General features: G+C 38.5%; 1 protein-coding gene across 1 annotated transcript in view; it reads right to left on the bottom strand.

Annotated features, from left to right (window-relative positions):
* Nucleotides 1–19,358, bottom strand: part of SRBD1 (S1 RNA binding domain 1) — a 232,976-nt gene that overhangs the window by 76,541 nt on the left and 137,077 nt on the right. The window contains exons 15-16 of the mRNA XM_049870618.1: nucleotides 16,324–16,415; nucleotides 6,359–6,441 (exon numbers count right to left, since the gene is read on the bottom strand). Of these exons, the coding sequence (XP_049726575.1) occupies nucleotides 6,359–6,441; nucleotides 16,324–16,415 (175 nt within the window). The remainder of the gene's footprint in view (nucleotides 1–6,358; nucleotides 6,442–16,323; nucleotides 16,416–19,358) is intronic.

Genomic DNA, 19,358 nt, shown 5'->3' with positions numbered 1-19,358 from the left:
GAATAGAAAATGTAAAGTTTTAATTTTAAAGAATAATCAGTAAATCATTACAGGTCTAAATTCTTTGGTTCATACTTCCAGTGATGGTCAGATACTCGTTTTCTTTAAGATTTTTCTTTCAATTAGGAACGAAATGAATGAAATATCTGAATTGTAAGGTTCAGTCAAATTTTATCCATAATACCCTGTAAAGCAGAGATTGTGGCACAGCCAGTATATTGGGACTTACAGTCAAGGGACAAAACTGCAAAATTTTGGGTAGGGAATTCGCCTGTGTGATAATGCTTCCTCTACATTTCACTACTGTGTTTTGTCTATTTCAAATATTGTTTTAGTATAGGGGGCAGAAAATCCAGGCAAAGGTCACCTAAGTGACTGTCTGTGGGTCAGGCTCTTCTTTGTTTCCTACTCTACAATGACAAATAATTAAGGGATTCAAATGTTTAAAAGGATTTGAGCAAACAATATAGAACAGGTGAGGAGCCTTATCTTTTATAGACCTCAACTAAAACTACAGATGAGAATTCCTGCCATCTAATGTGCATCGATTGGTCTCACGCATTTGGAGCAAAGGAGAATGAAGAACACCAAAGACACAAGGTAATTATGAGCCCAAGAGACAGAAAGAGCCACATAAACCAGAGACTACATCAGCCTCAGACCAGAAGAACTAGATGGGGCCTGGCTACTACTGATGACGGCCCTGACAGGAAACACAACACAGAATCTCTGATGGAGCAGGAGAACAGTGGCACGCAGACTCAAATTCGCATAAAAAGACCAGACTTAAGGGTCTGACTGAGACTAGAAGGACCCTGGAGGTCGTGGTCCCCAGACCTTCTGTCAGCCCGAGACTGGGACCATTCCCAAAGCCAATTCTTCAGACAGGGCTTGGACTGGACTATAAGATAGAAAATGATACTGGTGAGGAGTGAGCTTCTTGGCTCAAGTAGACACATGAGGCTATGTGGGCAGCTCCTGTCAGGAGGGGAGATGAGAAGGCAGAGGGAGACAGGAGCTGGCTGAATAGACATGGGGAATACAGGGTAGAGAGAAGAAGTGTGCTGTCTCATTCGGGGGAGAGCAATTAGAAGTACATAGTAAGGTGTATATAAATTTTTGTATGAGAAACTTACTTGATTTGTAAACTTTCACTTAAAGCAAAAATTAAAAAAAAAAAAAGGAAAAGAAAAAGAATTCCCTACATGTTAAGTGTAAACATTTTTAACAGAGTAATGTCACCACTAAGGAGTTGCTTAAAAAAAAAAAAAAAAAAAAAACCTCAGAATTGATACCACAGAGAGGGGGGAAATAAAACACAAATTCCCACCTTTGAGGTTTCACCATGAAAAATTTCAGCTGGGAAGATGACCGTCCTTTTACAGTCACTCATCCCTATCCATAATAATGAGGAATAAAGATGGTCTGGATATAGACAAATTTAAGAGTTCCAAAAACTCATTTTGGACAATCACTTCATTCTCTAACATCATCACATGATCTAACAAGAGAGAAACAAAAGGAGGAAAAGAGGGCTGTTCCAGGTCACTCCTACTTTACTGAGCATGCTCATTACCAAGCGGAGGTGTTAATGAGCGTTCAAGTATCTAAGACACGCTCCAAAGAAGAAATAAATAGTAAGTAAGCCCAACTTAAGTTGGGCTCTCAGGTTGTGACAAGGCCAGGCTAAGCCACCATGCCCCATGTTCCACAGAACTCAACGGAGCCAACTCTGCATCATCCTGCTCTCACCCCAGAGTGTTTTCTTGGGAATAACACCAATCCACTTTCCAGTGAAGAAGTCTTTCGGGGTCAGTTAGGGATATGTTGTCATTTGATCACACTGGCTGCCTCTCTCTCTCTCTCCAGCAATAATGACAGGCATGTGTTTTTAAAATCAGCTCTCTCCATTTCTAAGACAAGGATTGGAGTGCTGCCTTTTAGCATTTTAGCTATTACTAAACCAAAAGTATTGTAGTTTCTATTAAAATAATAATTTTATGGCCTCTATTATTTCATCTATTTAACATTCTTTCTTTGAATAGCCTTTTTTTTATCAGCAATGTTTGTTCACTACTCGTATCTTAAATCAGAATGAATATAACTATTAAATTTATACTAAAAGCACTGAGAGGTCCCACCTAAAAAGAAATTCAGTGGCACTCTGGCTGTGTTCAAAGTCCATTGCATCAAGGCTTAAAATTAAGTAGCCCATTGGGTGGAATATGGACATGGATACTTACTTTATAACAAATTTTCCTAGTACATACCCACTATCAAAGTTTGAGAAATAAAGAGTGAAAAAGAAGAAAATAAAAACCAGTATTCATACCAACCAAAGATATAATCAGTCACTTGCCAGTTTTTTCTTAAATGTAAATGCATATCTATATTTTTAAAACACAAATTGGCTTTATTCTGTGTCAGCAACTTTGTGGCAAGGGCAATTACATCTGTCATTAAGACCTCCTCGAAAGCCTGGTTTTTAAATGGCTGCACACTCCAACTGATAAATATACGATAATTCATTTAACTATTCCATTGTAATGGCGTAGTGGTTAAGCGCTACGGCTGCTAACCAAGAGGTCGGCAGTTCAAATGTGCCAGGCGCTCCTTGGAAACTCTATGGGGCAGTTCTACTCTGTCCTATAGTGTCGCTATGAGTCGGAATCGACTCAATGGCAGTGAGTTTGGTATTATTGTAATGGCTTCCAATATTTTGCTATCAGAGCAAATAAGTATATAAATCCCCTAACACCAGTTCTGATTATTGCTGTTCAACAGGTGTGTAAAAGGAGAACTACTAGCTCAAAGGGAAGCATGTTTTCAAAGTGCATCTTGATAGGTCCTGACTGTGTGCTAGAAATCCCCATGTACACTTCCGCCAGCAGTATGTAACCAATTATCTCACTGAATCCTTCTCACCTGCACTGATTTTTATCATTTTTCTACAACTTTGCTCAACTGTTAGGTTGAAATAGTATCCCCTTGCTTAATTTAGATTTCTTTGATAAAAAGAAGTCTGTATTTCATCTATGGCAAAAGGTATACAGAGGTTCTATGTCTTCTACAAAGTACTGATACACGCTACAACATGGATGAACCTTGAAAATATTATGCAAAGTGAAAGATGCACAGTCACAAAAGGCCAGATATTGTAGATTCCATTAGTATGAAATGTCCAGAACAGGTAAATCTATACAGACAGCAAGTAATTAGTAGCTCCCTAGGGAAGGGAAGGGAAAGGGGGTGAGTGGATAGGGAGTGGCTGCTAGTGGATACTGCGTTTCTTTTCAAGGTGATGAAAATCAGACCGTGCTGATGGTTTCACAAACCTGTGAACATACTAAACAACACTGACGTGTACCCTTTAAATGGGTAAATTGTATGGTATGTGATTATATCTCAAGGCTGTTTTTAAAATGTACATGTTAACATATTACGGTCTATCAAATACTCCTACAAAAATAGTGAAGTTGCCTCTTTCCACAATTTTCTGAAATCTTTATCTGCATATTTTTTGAAGCACGGTTGTTAGGGCAGTTATATCTTCTTGGGGAACTGTATCTGTTGTCAGTATGGAATATCCCCATTTGACCTGTCTAACGCATTTCGCCTTTAAATTCTATTTTGTCTGTTATTAACATTGCTAGGAGCCCTGGTGGCGCAGAAGTTAAGAGCTCAGGTGGGACAGTTCTACTCTGTCCTACAGGGTTGCTCTGAGTTGTAATCGACTGGACGGCAACTGGTTTGGTTTTTTTGTTTTATTAACATTGCTATGATTTTCTTTTTCATTCATGTGGAATAACTTCCTCTAAAAGGAAGTTAATTAATTCTAGAATTAATCTATATATGAATTATTTTGCTGAAAAGGAGAAGAATCCTAACATTCTTTCATTTCTTTTTTCCTCTATCCTTCCATGTTGAGATATCTGGTCCAGAATGATATAGCTAAAGATTAACACTATATATTAAAAACTATAAGACTCAACTATACATTTTACTCTGTGTGTGTGCACACGCATGCACACAGACATGCGTGTGTGTGTATACATATTTTTAAAGCTGACCACGGTCTCCTTAACGGAACAGTGCTTTCTCATGTCATGTCTTTGCTTCTTCGGACGCCCCCCCTCCCTTGGGCAGGCATACTTCCCTAATGATTCTCTCAGAGAAGGCCTGTAACAACTGGAGGAGGTGAAGCACTGCAGGTCCAACAATGTTTTTATTTTCCTCTCATATTTAATTGACAGTTTGTCTGAATACAGAATTATGGGTTCAAAATAACTTTTGTCACAATTTTGAAACTACTGTACTTTTATCTTCTATCATTCATTTTCACCAATAATAGAACTAATGTCAATCTGATTCTTTTCTTTGCAGACAAACTGTTTTTGTTCTTTGAAAGCTTTTAGTTATTTCCTCTTTATTACTACTATTCTGAAATTTCATAAGAAGATATTCGAGTATAGGTCTTTTGTCATTCTTTTATTCTGCACTCACTAGGCCTTTTCAAAAGACTTGTCTGTCTTCAGTTTGGGGAAATTTCCTCCTATTATTTCTGTGATTATAACCCCTCCATCCTCTCCATTTGAATCTTGTATTAGATTGATGTTGAAGATTTATAACGTTTTCTACATCCTGTGACTTTTTGTTTATGCTTCTACGTTTCTCAGCTGAGGATTACATTCTGACGAATCTCTGAGCTCAATCTTCCAGTTGATTTTCTTTAGCTATATCCACTTTATTTAGCCCATTTATGCATTTTTTTATCTTGACAATCATCTTTAATTTCTAAGATATTCAACTGGTTTAATTTAATTCTACCCTGTGTTTGTTTTATAAATGCAATATCCTCTCTTATCTTTCTGAAATTATTAATTTTGTTTATTTCCAAGCCTCTGCTGTCTACGAGTTCTCTTTCATCAGCTGTTATTTTTTAAGTTTGGTGCCTTGTTTTTACATCACAGGTTTTCTTTAAATGTTTGGTATCCAGAGTCAACGTTTAAACATACAAATCAGATCACATCACTTCCTTGACTCAAACTTACTTCTCACTGTTGTTGGAATAAATCCTAAACTCTTTCACACTAAATTCTATCTCCGAATCCAAACTTGGAGGCGAGAGCCCCATTTACTTAAAGACTTCTTGAAGTGTATTAGCCTGACTGAATTCTACAGTTTTGCCTTCCCCTTTTCTTTGTTCCACTACCTTGCTGAGGTGCTCTGTAACTTCCTCATGAATTAATATAATTATAATTTCTCTTAACTGCAATAGCTATATCACAAAATTGCCGTAGTTGTACTCCTCAGACACCAGGCATTTCTACCTAGTTATAACTAGATCAGTCCTCTCAGTAACTACCCTTCCCAAATGAAGAAGTCCATTAAAGGTGTGGGTGCCTCTTAGTGTAACCTGTTATAAAACAGGAATGCTCCCAGCTAAATCATAACAGTTTAGTCTGGGCTTTGCCACTGAGTAATCCTGGGTAAAAATCCTAAGTACTCTAAGACACATCTTCTACAACACAGCTTCTTTTTCTGTCAAATGAGGGGGAAGGGCTGTATGACTCTGAAGGTCTCTTTCACTTCTAGTGGTCACAGATTATATGACCTAATTTTTTTTTTCTTTTAGAGAATATATATTACCTAACACTCAAATTCCGTGAAAATTATACAGAGGGTTAATATTTTATTTCAGGGTTAAGAGGAAAAGAATTTGACTTCAGGCTTCTGGAGACAACCTAAGCCCCACATGGCATTCTGCTATGACCATGGATTCACTCTGCCAAGATTCAGTACTATCCCCAACTGCCCAATGAACACAAACAACCACAAGATCAAAAATACCAGAACTACGACTCCTCCTACGACGACCACACAGTAACTTCATTTGGAGGATTTTAGACTATACTGAGTAATAATCAAAAATTAATAACAATAGCCAAATAAAAATGGAAAAAAAAAGATGAAGTAGGTACCAAAGCCTTCTTTCCAAAAGATCAATAGTTCATACTGGATTACACAAGGATGTAACACCCGCTTGCCCCACATTCTACCTCTCCCCTCTCATTTTCATAATAGCATTAAAAGGAGAAGGCTCGCTAAATTAAGTGACTAGTCTGATCTAATGTTTTAATAGCCATTAACTCCAACAGTCAACTCTAAGTCTTAATCAATTAACACCAGAAAAAAAGAATTCCCTCTTTTCCTAATAACTTAGAACTACCTTCCCATCAACTGTACAACCTTTGAAAATGGGAATCTACTCTCACTGACACTTAATTACTATGCCAGGCTTGAGTACTGTTCCCTGTATTGATGGATTTCGTAAATTATATGATCCACATTGCTTTACCTGATACATTCCAACTCCAATGTGCTTCGGCTCAATTTTCACTAGCTCAGCTAATGGATCTTGTACACGCCTTGCTATGGAAACTGAAAAAAAAAAAAAAAAAAAAACAGAACCAGAACGCAAGTAAAGTTTAATGTGAAAAGCAGTAACCAGATAATCACTTGTAATACAAGCACTCAATCTCTTCCCTCATCTCCCTTCAAAAAAATTTTTAATTAAGTTTCAAAGTTCTTTTTTTCCACATAAAAAGTGGATGCAACTTTTCAGAATTAATTATATTGCCGGAACTTCTGGGAATTTCCCAGCACAAATAGATTGAAAGGGTTATAGATTTGGAAAAACAAATAAAAATACTTAGTTGTTAGACTTATATAATTACCTAGGCACTCTTTAAATACAACACAGTAAGTGTACCTCATGCTTTAAAAAAAAAAACAAGTAGATATTTGTTTTAAATAATCCTATATTATTATAAATACGACATATATTTGTACATCAAATATATTTATGAGGACTGGATCCTGGTAATAAATGATGCAAACATTTCTTAATGTAACCAGAGCCCAATTCGCTTGGCTGTGAACAGACTCGTATGACTTTGACTATGACGGCAAGATTATCCTGTGAAGGGGTTTCCTTGGGTCCCAACTGATGTGACTCCTAACACACAGTTTCTAGCCACGTCCCTTTTGTGATCATCACAACCCATGTTCAACAAACTTGATAGCTAACTTCAAATATTCCTTTATCTATCTCATGATTTTTCTTGCTCATCATTTACTGGCATCAGTATTTTTCCAAATGTTAACAAAGCTTGATATCTACTTTAGTTTACAGGTAGATTTAGCTGGAGAAAACAAGTTTATTATTAATCTTAAGCATACTTCTGAAGGCAGCCCTTTGTTTTTCCAAGTAGCACAGTTACACCGAGTCCTTACGTAAGAACAGCTTCCACTTTCTAAGCACATGAAAGCTAGTCAGCGTCACCTACTGACATAGAAGGTTGGACGGAATGTAAATGAATAAAGTGAAAACAGTAAGACCATCAAAGGAAACCCCATGCCTGTTTCCATGTTAAGCTGTTCAAGGTCTGGCAACAGAAGCTGCCTCTCGCAAATGACTATCAGATTCTCAAGTCACTGATTTGTATCACCTCTCTCATCATAGATAAGATCTACTGTGAACATCAAGTTCACTGCACGGTCATTCAAGTTGTTTTCATATACTTTATTATTACCCTTAATATACAGCAACAATGGCAGCTCGCAAAGCAGGCTTAGAGAGCAATAAACTGGTGCCATACAATCTGTCTAGGTCTCTCACAGAAGCTATGTAGATCCAAGGCCTTCTCCACATATACCTTTCTTATCAAAAATCACAAAAGGTTAGTTAGTGCAAACATACCAGGTTATGGGAGAAATGCTTTCCTTTAAAATAGCCACACTTAAAATTTAAAATTACTGATTGAAATTACAGTACCACCAGAGACATGCTTGATGCTCTCTAAAGCAAATATTATTTCCTCATCCTAGCCTTTAAATGTATCATGCAATAAGAATGATCTTCAAACATATATACACATTGCCCAAATGCCTCTCATTAAGGAAAAAACAACCCACAACAGTTAAGAGTACAGACATCAGAACACTCCCTGAGCAGAAAGGCAGTATCAGAAATTCAATAAAAGGATATCAGTAACAGGTAAATCCCTCAAATATACACCTCAGGAAAAACCACATTATGAAAATCTAAACTTAGAAATTGGTTAGAGTAGCTATATAATTTGGTAAGTGTGGACGGATTCCCAAATTTATAAATTTCTGAAATATACAAAGGATTTTAAACTATTTCTTCTACCTAGTCACCTTCTAGCTGGTTCAATGCTAGTGTCCCTTTTGTCCATCCTAATGGTACTAAACACAGCAGAACAACAGAACAGAAGCGATGGTTTCTAAGTGACATACTAATTTTACAACATGTCCTAAGAGACTCTGGAGTTACAGTGTCCCCAGTAAAAAACTTCAACATAGATCTTAATGTTTCTAGAATTGACATTTTCCTGTCAGATGCTGTTCTACTCACACCCACCACCCGCCCACTGCCGTCCAGTCAATTCCAACTCATAGCGACCCTACAGGACAGAGGGGAATTGCCCCATAGAGTTTCCAAGGAACGCCTGACGGATTCGAACTGCTGACTACGCCACTAGGGTTTCCGTTCTACCCTAGACAGTAAAAATAATCAAGCATGGAAGGGTGGAAGGATGGGGAAAAGAGAAAAACACTGTTTAAAGGAGAATTTTGAAAGTAGCATCCCCAGGCTTTGGCAAGAGGATGATGCTACTTTTCTGCTGGCAGGATAACCAAGAGTTGTTTACTACCAGTAACCATGCAATAATCCTCAGCTCTAGCCTGAGAGTGATCAGGCTGACAACAGATTTCTGAAAGTAAAAGACAGCGGAGGGAAAGGGGCTTTAACAGATTGCTGATATAGAAAAAAGAAGAAAGAGGAAGGGTCAATGTCCAAAATTTGGGAAACATTTACATTTTGGGACAAAGGGGAGAAGGAAGAAATAGTGACAAGAGGCAGAGAATGAATGGCAAGGAGAACATGTAGCTACAGAAGTCAAAACGACTTCTAACACAGAGCTACCATGTGTCCTCAGATATTCACTCCTAGGTATGGACTTAAAAGAAATGAAAACATGTCCACACGAAAATCTGTACATGAATGTTCACAGTAGCATTATTCATAATGGCCAAAGAGTAAAAAACAAGTCAAATCTCCATCAACTCATGGAACGGAGAGACAGAATGTGGTATATCTATGCAATGGAATATTACTCAGCCATGAAAAGGAATAAAGTCTTGATACATGCTATATGGTGTGGATTCATCTCAAAACCATCATGCTAAGTGAAAGAAGCCAGTCCCAAAAGATTACACATCATATGATTCCATTTATATGAAATGTCTCGAATACGCAAATTCATATAGGGTTGCTATGAGTGTGAATCGGCTCGATGGCAGCAGGTTTGGTTTTTGGTTCGGTCCCAAATAGGAAAATACATAGAGACAGAAAGTAGATTAGGGATTGTCATGGGTTGGGGAGAGGGGGAGTGAGGAATGATTGCTAAAGGGTACCAGGTTTCTTTTTGGGGTGATGAAAAGATAACAAAATTGGGCAACGATGACAGCTGCATGACCCTGTGACTATACTACAAAACACTGACTAGTATACTTTAAAATGGGAAATTTTAGGGTATGTAAATTATATCTCAATAAAACTGCTACATATTTTTAAAAAATAGTATGTCCAACTGTATGCCAAATACAATTTTACCCACAAAGAAGTTAATATTTTGCTGTATCACTGCTATTATTCATTGTTTTCCAGGTAATTCTAGTCAACGGTATGTGACAAGAAAACAAATATGGTACAAATATTGGAAAGACAGAAACAGATGATGATTTTCTACCTTGAAAACTCATGTATACTTTTTGTCCTCTTTTCATTGATCTGTCTAGCCTGCCACAGTGAAAGACTGTCTCAGTTACTGTGGCTTACAGTGACTTGCTTTCATCTTTTTTTTTAATTGCATGCATGCATGCATGTCTTTTTTCCAAATATACCTAGAACCACTAAATTAATATTTTTAAATGTTCACAGTAGCATTATTCATAATGGCCAAAGAGTAAAAAACAAGTCAAATCTCCATCAACTCATGGAACGGAGAGACAGAATGTGGTATATCTATGCAATGGAATATTACTCAGCCATGAAAAGGAATAAAGTCTTGATACATGCTATATGGTGTGGATTCATCTCAAAACCATCATGCTAAGTGAAAGAAGCCAGTCCCAAAAGATTACACATCATATGATTCCATTTATATGAAATGTCTCGAATACGCAAATTCATATAGGGTTGCTATGAGTGTGAATCGGCTCGATGGCAGCAGGTTTGGTGAGCAAAATTCTTTTAAATTTATATCCAGGCTCTGCACTTTTTTTTTTTACAAATAGGTTGTTTCTATATGTACTTTATATTATGAATGGATTTTTTTTTTCTATGATATTTTCTTATTGGTTGTTGATAATATGTGGGAGAGCATCACTTTTTGTCAGGATGTCTTGAAACCAGTACTGATATATTTCCATTTTTTTTGACTGTTTTCAATTCTTTTGAGAATATACCTAGGAGTTGAATGGGTGGGTCACGTGGTAATACGAGGTTTAACTTGGTCTAAATGCTTTTTGGCTCCATGTGTCTATCAGTTTGTTGTACTGTGGAAGCTTCTGTGTTGCTGTGATGCTGGAAGCTATGCCACGGGTATTCAGATACCAGCAGGGTCACCCATGGAGGACAGGTTTCAGTTGAGCTTCCAGACTAAGACAGACTAGGAAGAAGGACCCGGCAGTCTACTTCTGAAAAGCATTAGCCAGTGAAAACCTTATGAATAGCAGCGGAACATTGTCTGATATAGTGCTGGAAGATGAGCCCCCCAGGTTGGAAGGCACTCAAAAGATGACTGGGGAAGAGCTGCCTCCTCAAAGTAGAGTCGACCTTAATGATGTGGATGGAGTCAAGCTTTTGGGACCTTCATTTGCTGATGTGGCACGACTAAAAATGAGAAGAAACAGCTGCAAACATCCATTAATAATTGGAACCTGGAATGTATGAAGTATGAATCTAGGAAAATTGGAAATCATCAAAAATGAAATGGAACGAATAAACATCAAAATCCTAGGCATTAGTGAGCTGAAATGGACTGGTATTGGCCATTTTCAATCGGACAATCATATAGTCCACCATGCTGGGAATGACAACTCGAAGAGGAACGGCATTGCATTCATCGTCAAAAAGAACGTTTCAAGATCGATCCTGAAGTACAGTGCTGTCAGTGATAGGATAATATCCATACGGCTACAAGGAAGACCAGTGAATATGACTATTATTCAAATTTACGCACCAACCACTGGGGCCAAAGATGAAGAAACAGAAGATTTTTATCAGCTGCTGCAGTCTGAAATTGATCGAACATGCAATCAGGATGCATTGATAATTACTGGTGATTGGAATGCTAAAGCTGGAAACGAAGAAGGATCAGTAGTTGGAAAATATGGCCTTGGTGATAGAAATAATGCTGGAGATCGAATGATAGAATTTTGCAAGACTAACGAGTTCTTCATTGCAAATACCTTCTTCCACCAACATAAACGGCGACTATACACATGGACCTTGCCAGATGGAACACACAGAAATCAAATTGACTACTATCTGTGGAAAGAGACGATGGAAAAGCTCAACATCATCAGTCAGAACAAGGCCAGGGGCCGACTGTGGAACAGACCACCAATTGCTCATATGCAAGTTCAAGCTGAAATTGAAGAAAATCAGAGCAAGTCCATGAGAGCCAAAATATGACCTTCAGCATATCCCACCTGAATTTAGAGACCATCTGAAGAATACATTTGATCCACTGAACACTGGTGATGGAAGACCGGAGGAGTTGTGGAATGACATCAAGGGCATCATCCATGAAGAAAGCAAGAGGTCATTGAAAAGACAGGAAAGAAAGAAAGACCAAGATGGATGTCAGAGGAGACTCTGAAACTCGCTCTCGAACGTCGAGCAGCTAAAGCAAAAGGAAGAATTGATGAATTAAAGGAACTGAATGCAAGATTTCAAAGGGCCTCTCGAGAAGACAAAGTAAAGTATTATAATGACATACAAAGAGCTGGAGATGGAAAACCAAAAAGGAAGAACACGCTTGGCGTTTCTCAAGCTGGAAGAACTGAAGAAAAAATTCAAGCCTCGAGTTGCAACAGTGAAGGATTCCATGGGGAAAATATTAAATGACGCAGGAAGCATCAAAAGAAGATGGAAGGAATACACAGAGTCATTATACCAAAAAGAATTAGTTGATGTTCAACCATTTCAAGAGGTAGCATATGATCAGGAACTGATGGTACTGAAGGAAGAAGTCCAAGCTACTCTGAAGGCATTGGTGAAAAACAAGGCTCCAGGAATTGATGGAATAGCACCTGAGATGTTTCAGCAAATGGATGCAGTGCTAGAGGTGCTCACTCCTCTATGCCAAGAAATATGGAAGACAGCTTCCTGGCCAACTGACTGGAAGAGATCCATATTTATGCCTATTCCCGAGAAAGGTTATCCAACCGAATGTGGAAATTATAGAACAATATCATTAATATCATGCACAAGCAAAATTTTGCTGAAGATCATTCAAAAACGGCTGCAGCAGTATATCGACAGGGAACTGCCAGAAACTCAGGCTGGTTTCAGAAGAGGGCATGGAGCTGGGGATATCATTGCTGATTTCAGGTGGACTGTGGCTGAAAGCAGAGAATACCAGAAGGATGTTTACCTGTGTTTTATTGACTATGCAAAGCCATTTGACTGTGTGGATCATAACAAATTATGGATTACGTTCCGAAGAATGGGAATTCCAGAACACTTAATTGTGCTCATGAGGAACCTTTACATAGATCAAGAGGCAGTTGTTCGGACAGAACGAGGGGACACTGATTTTTTAAAGTCAGGAAAGGTGTGTGTCAGGGTTGTACTCTCTCACCATACCAATTCAATCTGTATGCTGAGCAAATAATCCAAGAACCTGGACTATATGAAGAAGAATGGGGCATTAGGATTGGAGGAAGACTTATTAACAACCTGCGTTATGCAGATGACACAGCCTTGCTTGCTGAAAGTGAAGAGGACTTGAAGCACTAATGAAGATCAAAGACCACAGCCTTCACTATGGACTGCGCCTCAACATAAAGAAAACAAAAATCCTCACAACTGGACCAAGGAGCAACATCATGATAAACGGAGAAAAGATTGAAGTTGTCAAGGATTTCATTTTACTTGGACCCACAATCAACAGCCGTGGAAGCAGCCGTCAAGAAATCAAAAGACACGTTGCATTGGGCAAATCTGCTGCAAGGGACCTCTTCAAAGTGTTGAAAAGCCAAGATGTCACCCTGAACACTAAGGTGCGCCTGACCCAAGCCATGGTATTTTCAATCGCATCATATGCATGTGAAAGCTGGACGATGAACAAGGAAGACCGAAGAAGAGTTGATGCCTTTGAATTGTGGTGCGGGTGAAGAATATTGAATATACCATGGACTGCCAGAAGAATGAACAAATCTGTCTTGGAGGAAGTGCGGCCAGAATGCTCCTCATAAGCAAGGATGGCGAGACTGTGTCTTGCATACTTTGGACATGTTGTCAGGAGGGATCAGTCCCTGGAGAAGGACATCATCCTTGGCAAAGTACAGGGTCAGTGGAAAAAAGGAAGACCCTCAACGAGGTGGATTGACACAGTAGCTGTAAGAATGGGCTGGGGCATAACAATGATGGTAAGGATGGCGCAGGACCGGGCAGTGTTTTGTTCTGTTGTGCATAGGGTTGCTATGAGTCGGAACCGACTTGACGGCACCTAACAACAACAATAATGGGGGGCGGGGAGGGCGGTGGGGAAGGGCGTTCCACGATCTACAACAAGTTAGTTCCATTTTCTACAATGCTGGCTTAGGATTTAACGTTCTCGGTCGGTTAGTTCACCTGGTACTCGTCCATCTGTTTCTCAGCTTCAAAGCTGTTACCACTGTGGTCGCCTCTCCCACTCTGTCCTGCGGGCTGACACCTTCTTTATATCACATTAAACCAGCTGCTGTTGGTCTGATTCCAACACATGGCAGCCCCATATGCCTCAGAGTAGGATTGTGCTCCATAGTGTTCCAATGACTGCTTTTCAGAAGTAGATTGCCAGACCTTTCTTCCAAGGTGCCTCTGGGTAGATTCCAACTTCTAACCCTTTACTTAGCCAGCTAAGAGCGTTAACCATTTGCACCACCCAGGGACTCCTTACGTCGTATCACTATCATTTTAATTTCATCTCAGAAAGAAGTATAGGAGATAATGGGTACACTCAATCTTCCATTTTTAATGAGAAATTCCTAATAAACAGTTTTATATCATCCAGCTACCATTATATCCATCCAGTTTAAATGGCTGTCATGTAAAATATATTGTGGGAGGTATAAACATATATAAGGATGACCTCCGTTTTTAGTAAGCTGACAAACTGGCTAGGAAGGTGTAGCAATATGGGGGTAATTTTCTTACATATGTTTAACAGTTGTATGAATGTCAAGGTTCTGTTATATTTTGGAGGGCTGCAAGGTAAAACTCACACCCGTAGGTAGGACAGGTCTCAAATGAAATATAAAGTCATCTGTGGCATCAATCACTAGGTAAGAGAAAGGCTGCCGAACAGGAAACAGGAAATGAAAAGGAAGTGGACCCTAGAGACCACGAATGGAGACACTGAGTTCTTCCAATATTTGTCACCAGAATCAGTCTTGGGAGGCTCAAAGTGCCTAGGTAGATGTTCTGAGTTCACATGGATCAAACACGGCCACTGGCACGTGGCAGCAAGCTGAGACACAGAAGGAAGGGATACGTGCGGTGAATTGCAAACTGACGATAAAGCTGGACTTTGAAATCAGAGTAATGGAAGTCATATGATGATCCCCGTTTTTAGTATCTTCTATTTTCACAGTCTTGTTGGAATGTTGTAAGCTTGTCTGATCTATAATACTGTGACAGTTATTACAGGTGAGACAAGATTACAACACTTGGGCCAGTGGTAAAGCAGAAACAGCAGGCCCCAAGCGGTGGGAGGGGTGAGGTACTGTTACCTCCTAGACAACACGGTCCAGCTATTTTTCCTACACACCACTGGAAGATTCCGTTTCAGTGCCAACCTGGGAGGTTCTGGATTTATCTTTTTTTTTTTTTTTTAAAGAAAAGTATCCTTTTATTATAGAAGTTAGGTACAAAAATATTATATCCATACTTATTGGCTGTGTGGCCTCTTGAAGCCTCGGTTTCTTCATTTGTAAGGTGGGAGAAATACTGAATACCTCATAGGGCAGTTGTGAGATGAAATAACAGAGTCCAGGTAATGTGTGACATGTTAGATGCTTAAAAAACACTGGTCTTAGTAGCTACCACTATACCTGCTCCTCCTACAACTGTTATCATAATTGCTGTTACGAGACAAGGGCCAGAAAAGCTCACAGTAAGGAAGCGGAGGTCAGAATCAGCTGCTGTGAGGGCAAAGCTCCACGGGTGGAATGCCCAACTGAAGGGAAGTCATAAATGAGTCCGTTTACATGGAGGAAATAAGTTTTCAGTATATATTTCAAGAAAAGCTAATGAAATCTGATGACGACAGTTAAGGAAAATAAGTAAATAAAAGGTCCATTACTAACAAAATAGTTCAAATATCCACCTATTCTACAGAAAAATGCTCCCGCCACATCTAATAATTTTCTTATGACACCAATTACTTTCACTAGATGTATCAAAGTACTGTCATTTTTTTGCACACAAGATTTTAAGTATTCCACACATCATGGAAACCAAAGCGGTAAGATCCAACTAAAACAGTCTGTAAAACAGCATTACACCATCAAATGCCCATCCACTAACAAGACAAGAGAAAGGGACAGTCTGTCAAATATTTAGCAATAAATGGAAAGCCTGTATATGTATAATCATTTTCACTACAAATATTTTGTTAATAAAATACACTACTTTGTTGCCAACTATAATAAACAGTATTTTGTAATAAAAAGGGATCTTAGAGTACTTTATTATTCTTATTATTCAATTCTCTGGCATATAATTTTACTAAGGTCTTCACTGGATTAATTTTTTCCCACACTCTTTAAAAACAGTTTTGTACTCTTTCTCTTCTGTAATTCCAATTATTATTCCAATTGACCACTTTCCTTCTATATGCTAATTCTTCTTCATGTGACATGTCTTTCAAATTTCCTTGGATTTTTAAAATATTTAAGATCGCTGAACATGTAAGTCCGAAATATCGAAATGACATACTTCTGTGATGGCCCACGGTTTCTTACCTGCACTCCGCAAATTGGGATCCAGTCCCGGCATCTCTTTGTCAGCTTCAGGGCTAACACTGTAGATGGAAGCTCCCGCTTCACTGACGATACTGAGAAGAAAGAAAAAGGGGATATCATTTTCCAAGCCTTCTACCGGGTCAAAGAAAAGAAATGAATGCAACTAGGTATCTTAAAAAAAAAAAAAAAAAAAGGCAGAGCCAAGTGCTCAACGATATTTATAGCATTTAATTTTTATCAATATGCAATGGTTAAGCAATGTTTGCGGCACATCGGAAATATGCTGGCTCAAATCCACGATGAACTCGTTCAGTCATCCTCTCTGTCTGTCACTGGTAACGAGATAGTTGGCAGGTGAACACAATGGATACCCTCCTATGAAGCCAACCTCAAAGTCATCAGAACACACTTAGCTTCTTCCATGTTTATAAGTCCATTCCTGACTAAACATTTATGACCCCCATCTGAGTTATCACTCTAAGGGATCTGGGAAAGCACACAGACATATGTGTAGATACATGTACATATGGAAATACACAAAAACCACTGCCCTAAACACTGCCATTATCATTGCCTGGTTGTAACTGACAATCACAACTTGAAAAGCAAAGGGATCGGACAGGATGTCATCTCACTTCATTCCAGGATGGTCTGAAATCATCCTTTTAGTGAACTTGGAGCCTTTCATTTAATCATTTATTCAATCGAAGCATTATGCAAATCCTCCTTATTCTCTCTTCTTTGGCTCCAAATTCTTTACAAACCACACTGGGAACCCTCTCTTACGGCTGCCATTTGTATGGTGATTGACATCTGTACGGTTGACCAAACATTTGAAAATTACAATTCCTTAAGATACGCCAAGAAACACCATCTACCCTAAGCAGATACCTATGGCTCTCTACTGTGTGACCATCTAGGTGTCAAGACTCAAACACAGAAACACTGAAGTACTGAATTTTTAATCCACTCTTAGAAACCTCTCCCCTTCTCTTATCCTCAATATTTACTTCAAGTATAGGAAACAAGTTAAGTGGATAACTTTTAACTTACTGCTCCACTGTGACAATCAAACACCCAGAACTAAGATGTGGAAAAGAAGTTAGTTTGCTATTCTCTGCCTGTGGAGAACTCTTGATTGAGTTTCGACCACAACTATAACCCACCAAGGCTTGAGAAGATTATTCTGGGGAACGTGAAGAGTTATACTTTTTGCAACCAAGGTCTAATATCCTAAATTTTGTAACAGGAAAAGTGAACACTTTGCAACTGAAAATCAAGGCTGCTTTCATGAGAGCACACATTACAGTTGGGATGCTATGTTTCAACAATGTGTCACCTGTGCAAAGAACCAAAAAAAAATGAAGACTGCTTGTCCTGTTCATCATCAACACCATCCATCACCACGGTAAAAGGAGAGAGAACGTTCACTGAGTGCACACGACACACACAGTACAGAGTCAAGCACTTGGCGAATATCATCTCATTTAATCCTGTTATGGGGTAGGTTTTACTTTACATGCAAGTAACACACCCAAGGTCATACTGCTGCTAAGCAGCTAAGCTGGATTTGAACCCCAGCCTGCTGGACTCCAAAGTCTGGGCTCTTCACCTGCATAAGCAGAAATAATTCCTGAACAACTGTACAATCTCTCTCGTTAAAATGAGAACTTGTATTTTTGTGCCAAACAACAAATGCAATATCTTCTTAAGAAAGAACTACTTTTGGAAAACAACAAATCCCTAAGAACTTATTTCTCTCTTTTACTGCCTTCACCTTCAGATCAATGGGTAGAGTGAGCTTTGTTTTCTTGTGTATCTAAGACAGAATCTAAAGCATCGGTAGGCCAAACATGTTCTGTAATAAAATTGAAAGGTAATTATGCTTTAATAACCAAGAATAAAATGTACTGTCAAATAAAGTTAGCAGTGAAGAAAACTCTTAGTGTGGCACATTAATACAATGCTAAACTTAGCATTAAAAAAAAAAAAAAAAAAACATACTAGAAGTGATTTTTCATTCCATTACAGCAGTGCTTCCTAACCCGGGGTCCTTGGCCATCTGGACAGGGGAAGGCAGGGCTATAAACCCTTTAAAACGTATGTGAAAATGCTGGTGCTTAGACATCTTTTTCTAGAACAGGAGTTATAACTTTCATTGATTAAAGAAATTCATGACCCCCAAAAAGGTTAAGAAATCCCAGCACAGCATAAGAATATTCAGTCACCAGAACTGAAAAATTAAGCTTCAACAAAATGCAAGTCAACGCTCAATCTAACAGTCTGTTCTAAAAAACCAAGGTTCCCATGAAGTGCAGGCTGGACCTAATATTAAGAGAAAAGGTTTTTTTTAAAATCTCACCACAAATTTATTATCATTTCCAAAAAGCCTCCAAAGTTACAACTACTTAAGCAAAGGGAATTTAAATGGTAAATAAGAATTCTAATTAACTGTGGCCTTCAGCAGTTGGGTACCTAAGAATTTGCTGTGTGATTCACTGTCTCTTGGAGGTTATAATTCTCAATAGACTGAGGGAAACTGTTGCAAAGGAAAACACTCAGATAATAAATATTCCTCCGAATACCATACTGCCACTTCTTTTAAACAGAGGAATACAAAACAGATGTGACACACTGCACCCAAAGATTTTAGATTAACATTAATATTAAATCAATACAAAATGTAGTAAATTTCATAGGCTTTAGTTATTGGATAGCATGAGTCCCATAAACAGTTCAGTACTAAGCACAGATTAGAAAGCTTGAATAATCTAAATGAACAGAAAAACCTCAACACTGATTACTTCAATATAAAACATATAAGGACGTAGGAGGCATATGTGGCAAGAATTAAATGAAAGAAATTAAACTGGGGTGGTGGTGATTTTTTCCAGGAGAAGCTGCTAAGAACAAAAGCTGTCATGTGCCTCCCTCCTCCTTTTCATTTCCATTCTGTGTTCATGTACAGACATTCTGCAGAAAGCACTCTAGATTTCATAAGCCACTTCCAGTTTATTGCGAGATTATTCCAATTA

This window comes from Elephas maximus, chromosome 26 (assembly GCF_024166365.1).
Source record: "Elephas maximus indicus isolate mEleMax1 chromosome 26, mEleMax1 primary haplotype, whole genome shotgun sequence".
In the NCBI taxonomy this organism is placed as follows: domain Eukaryota; kingdom Metazoa; phylum Chordata; class Mammalia; order Proboscidea; family Elephantidae; genus Elephas; species Elephas maximus.
The sequence above is the reverse complement of the archived record's forward strand: the minus strand, read 5'-3'. Positions and strand labels throughout refer to the sequence as shown.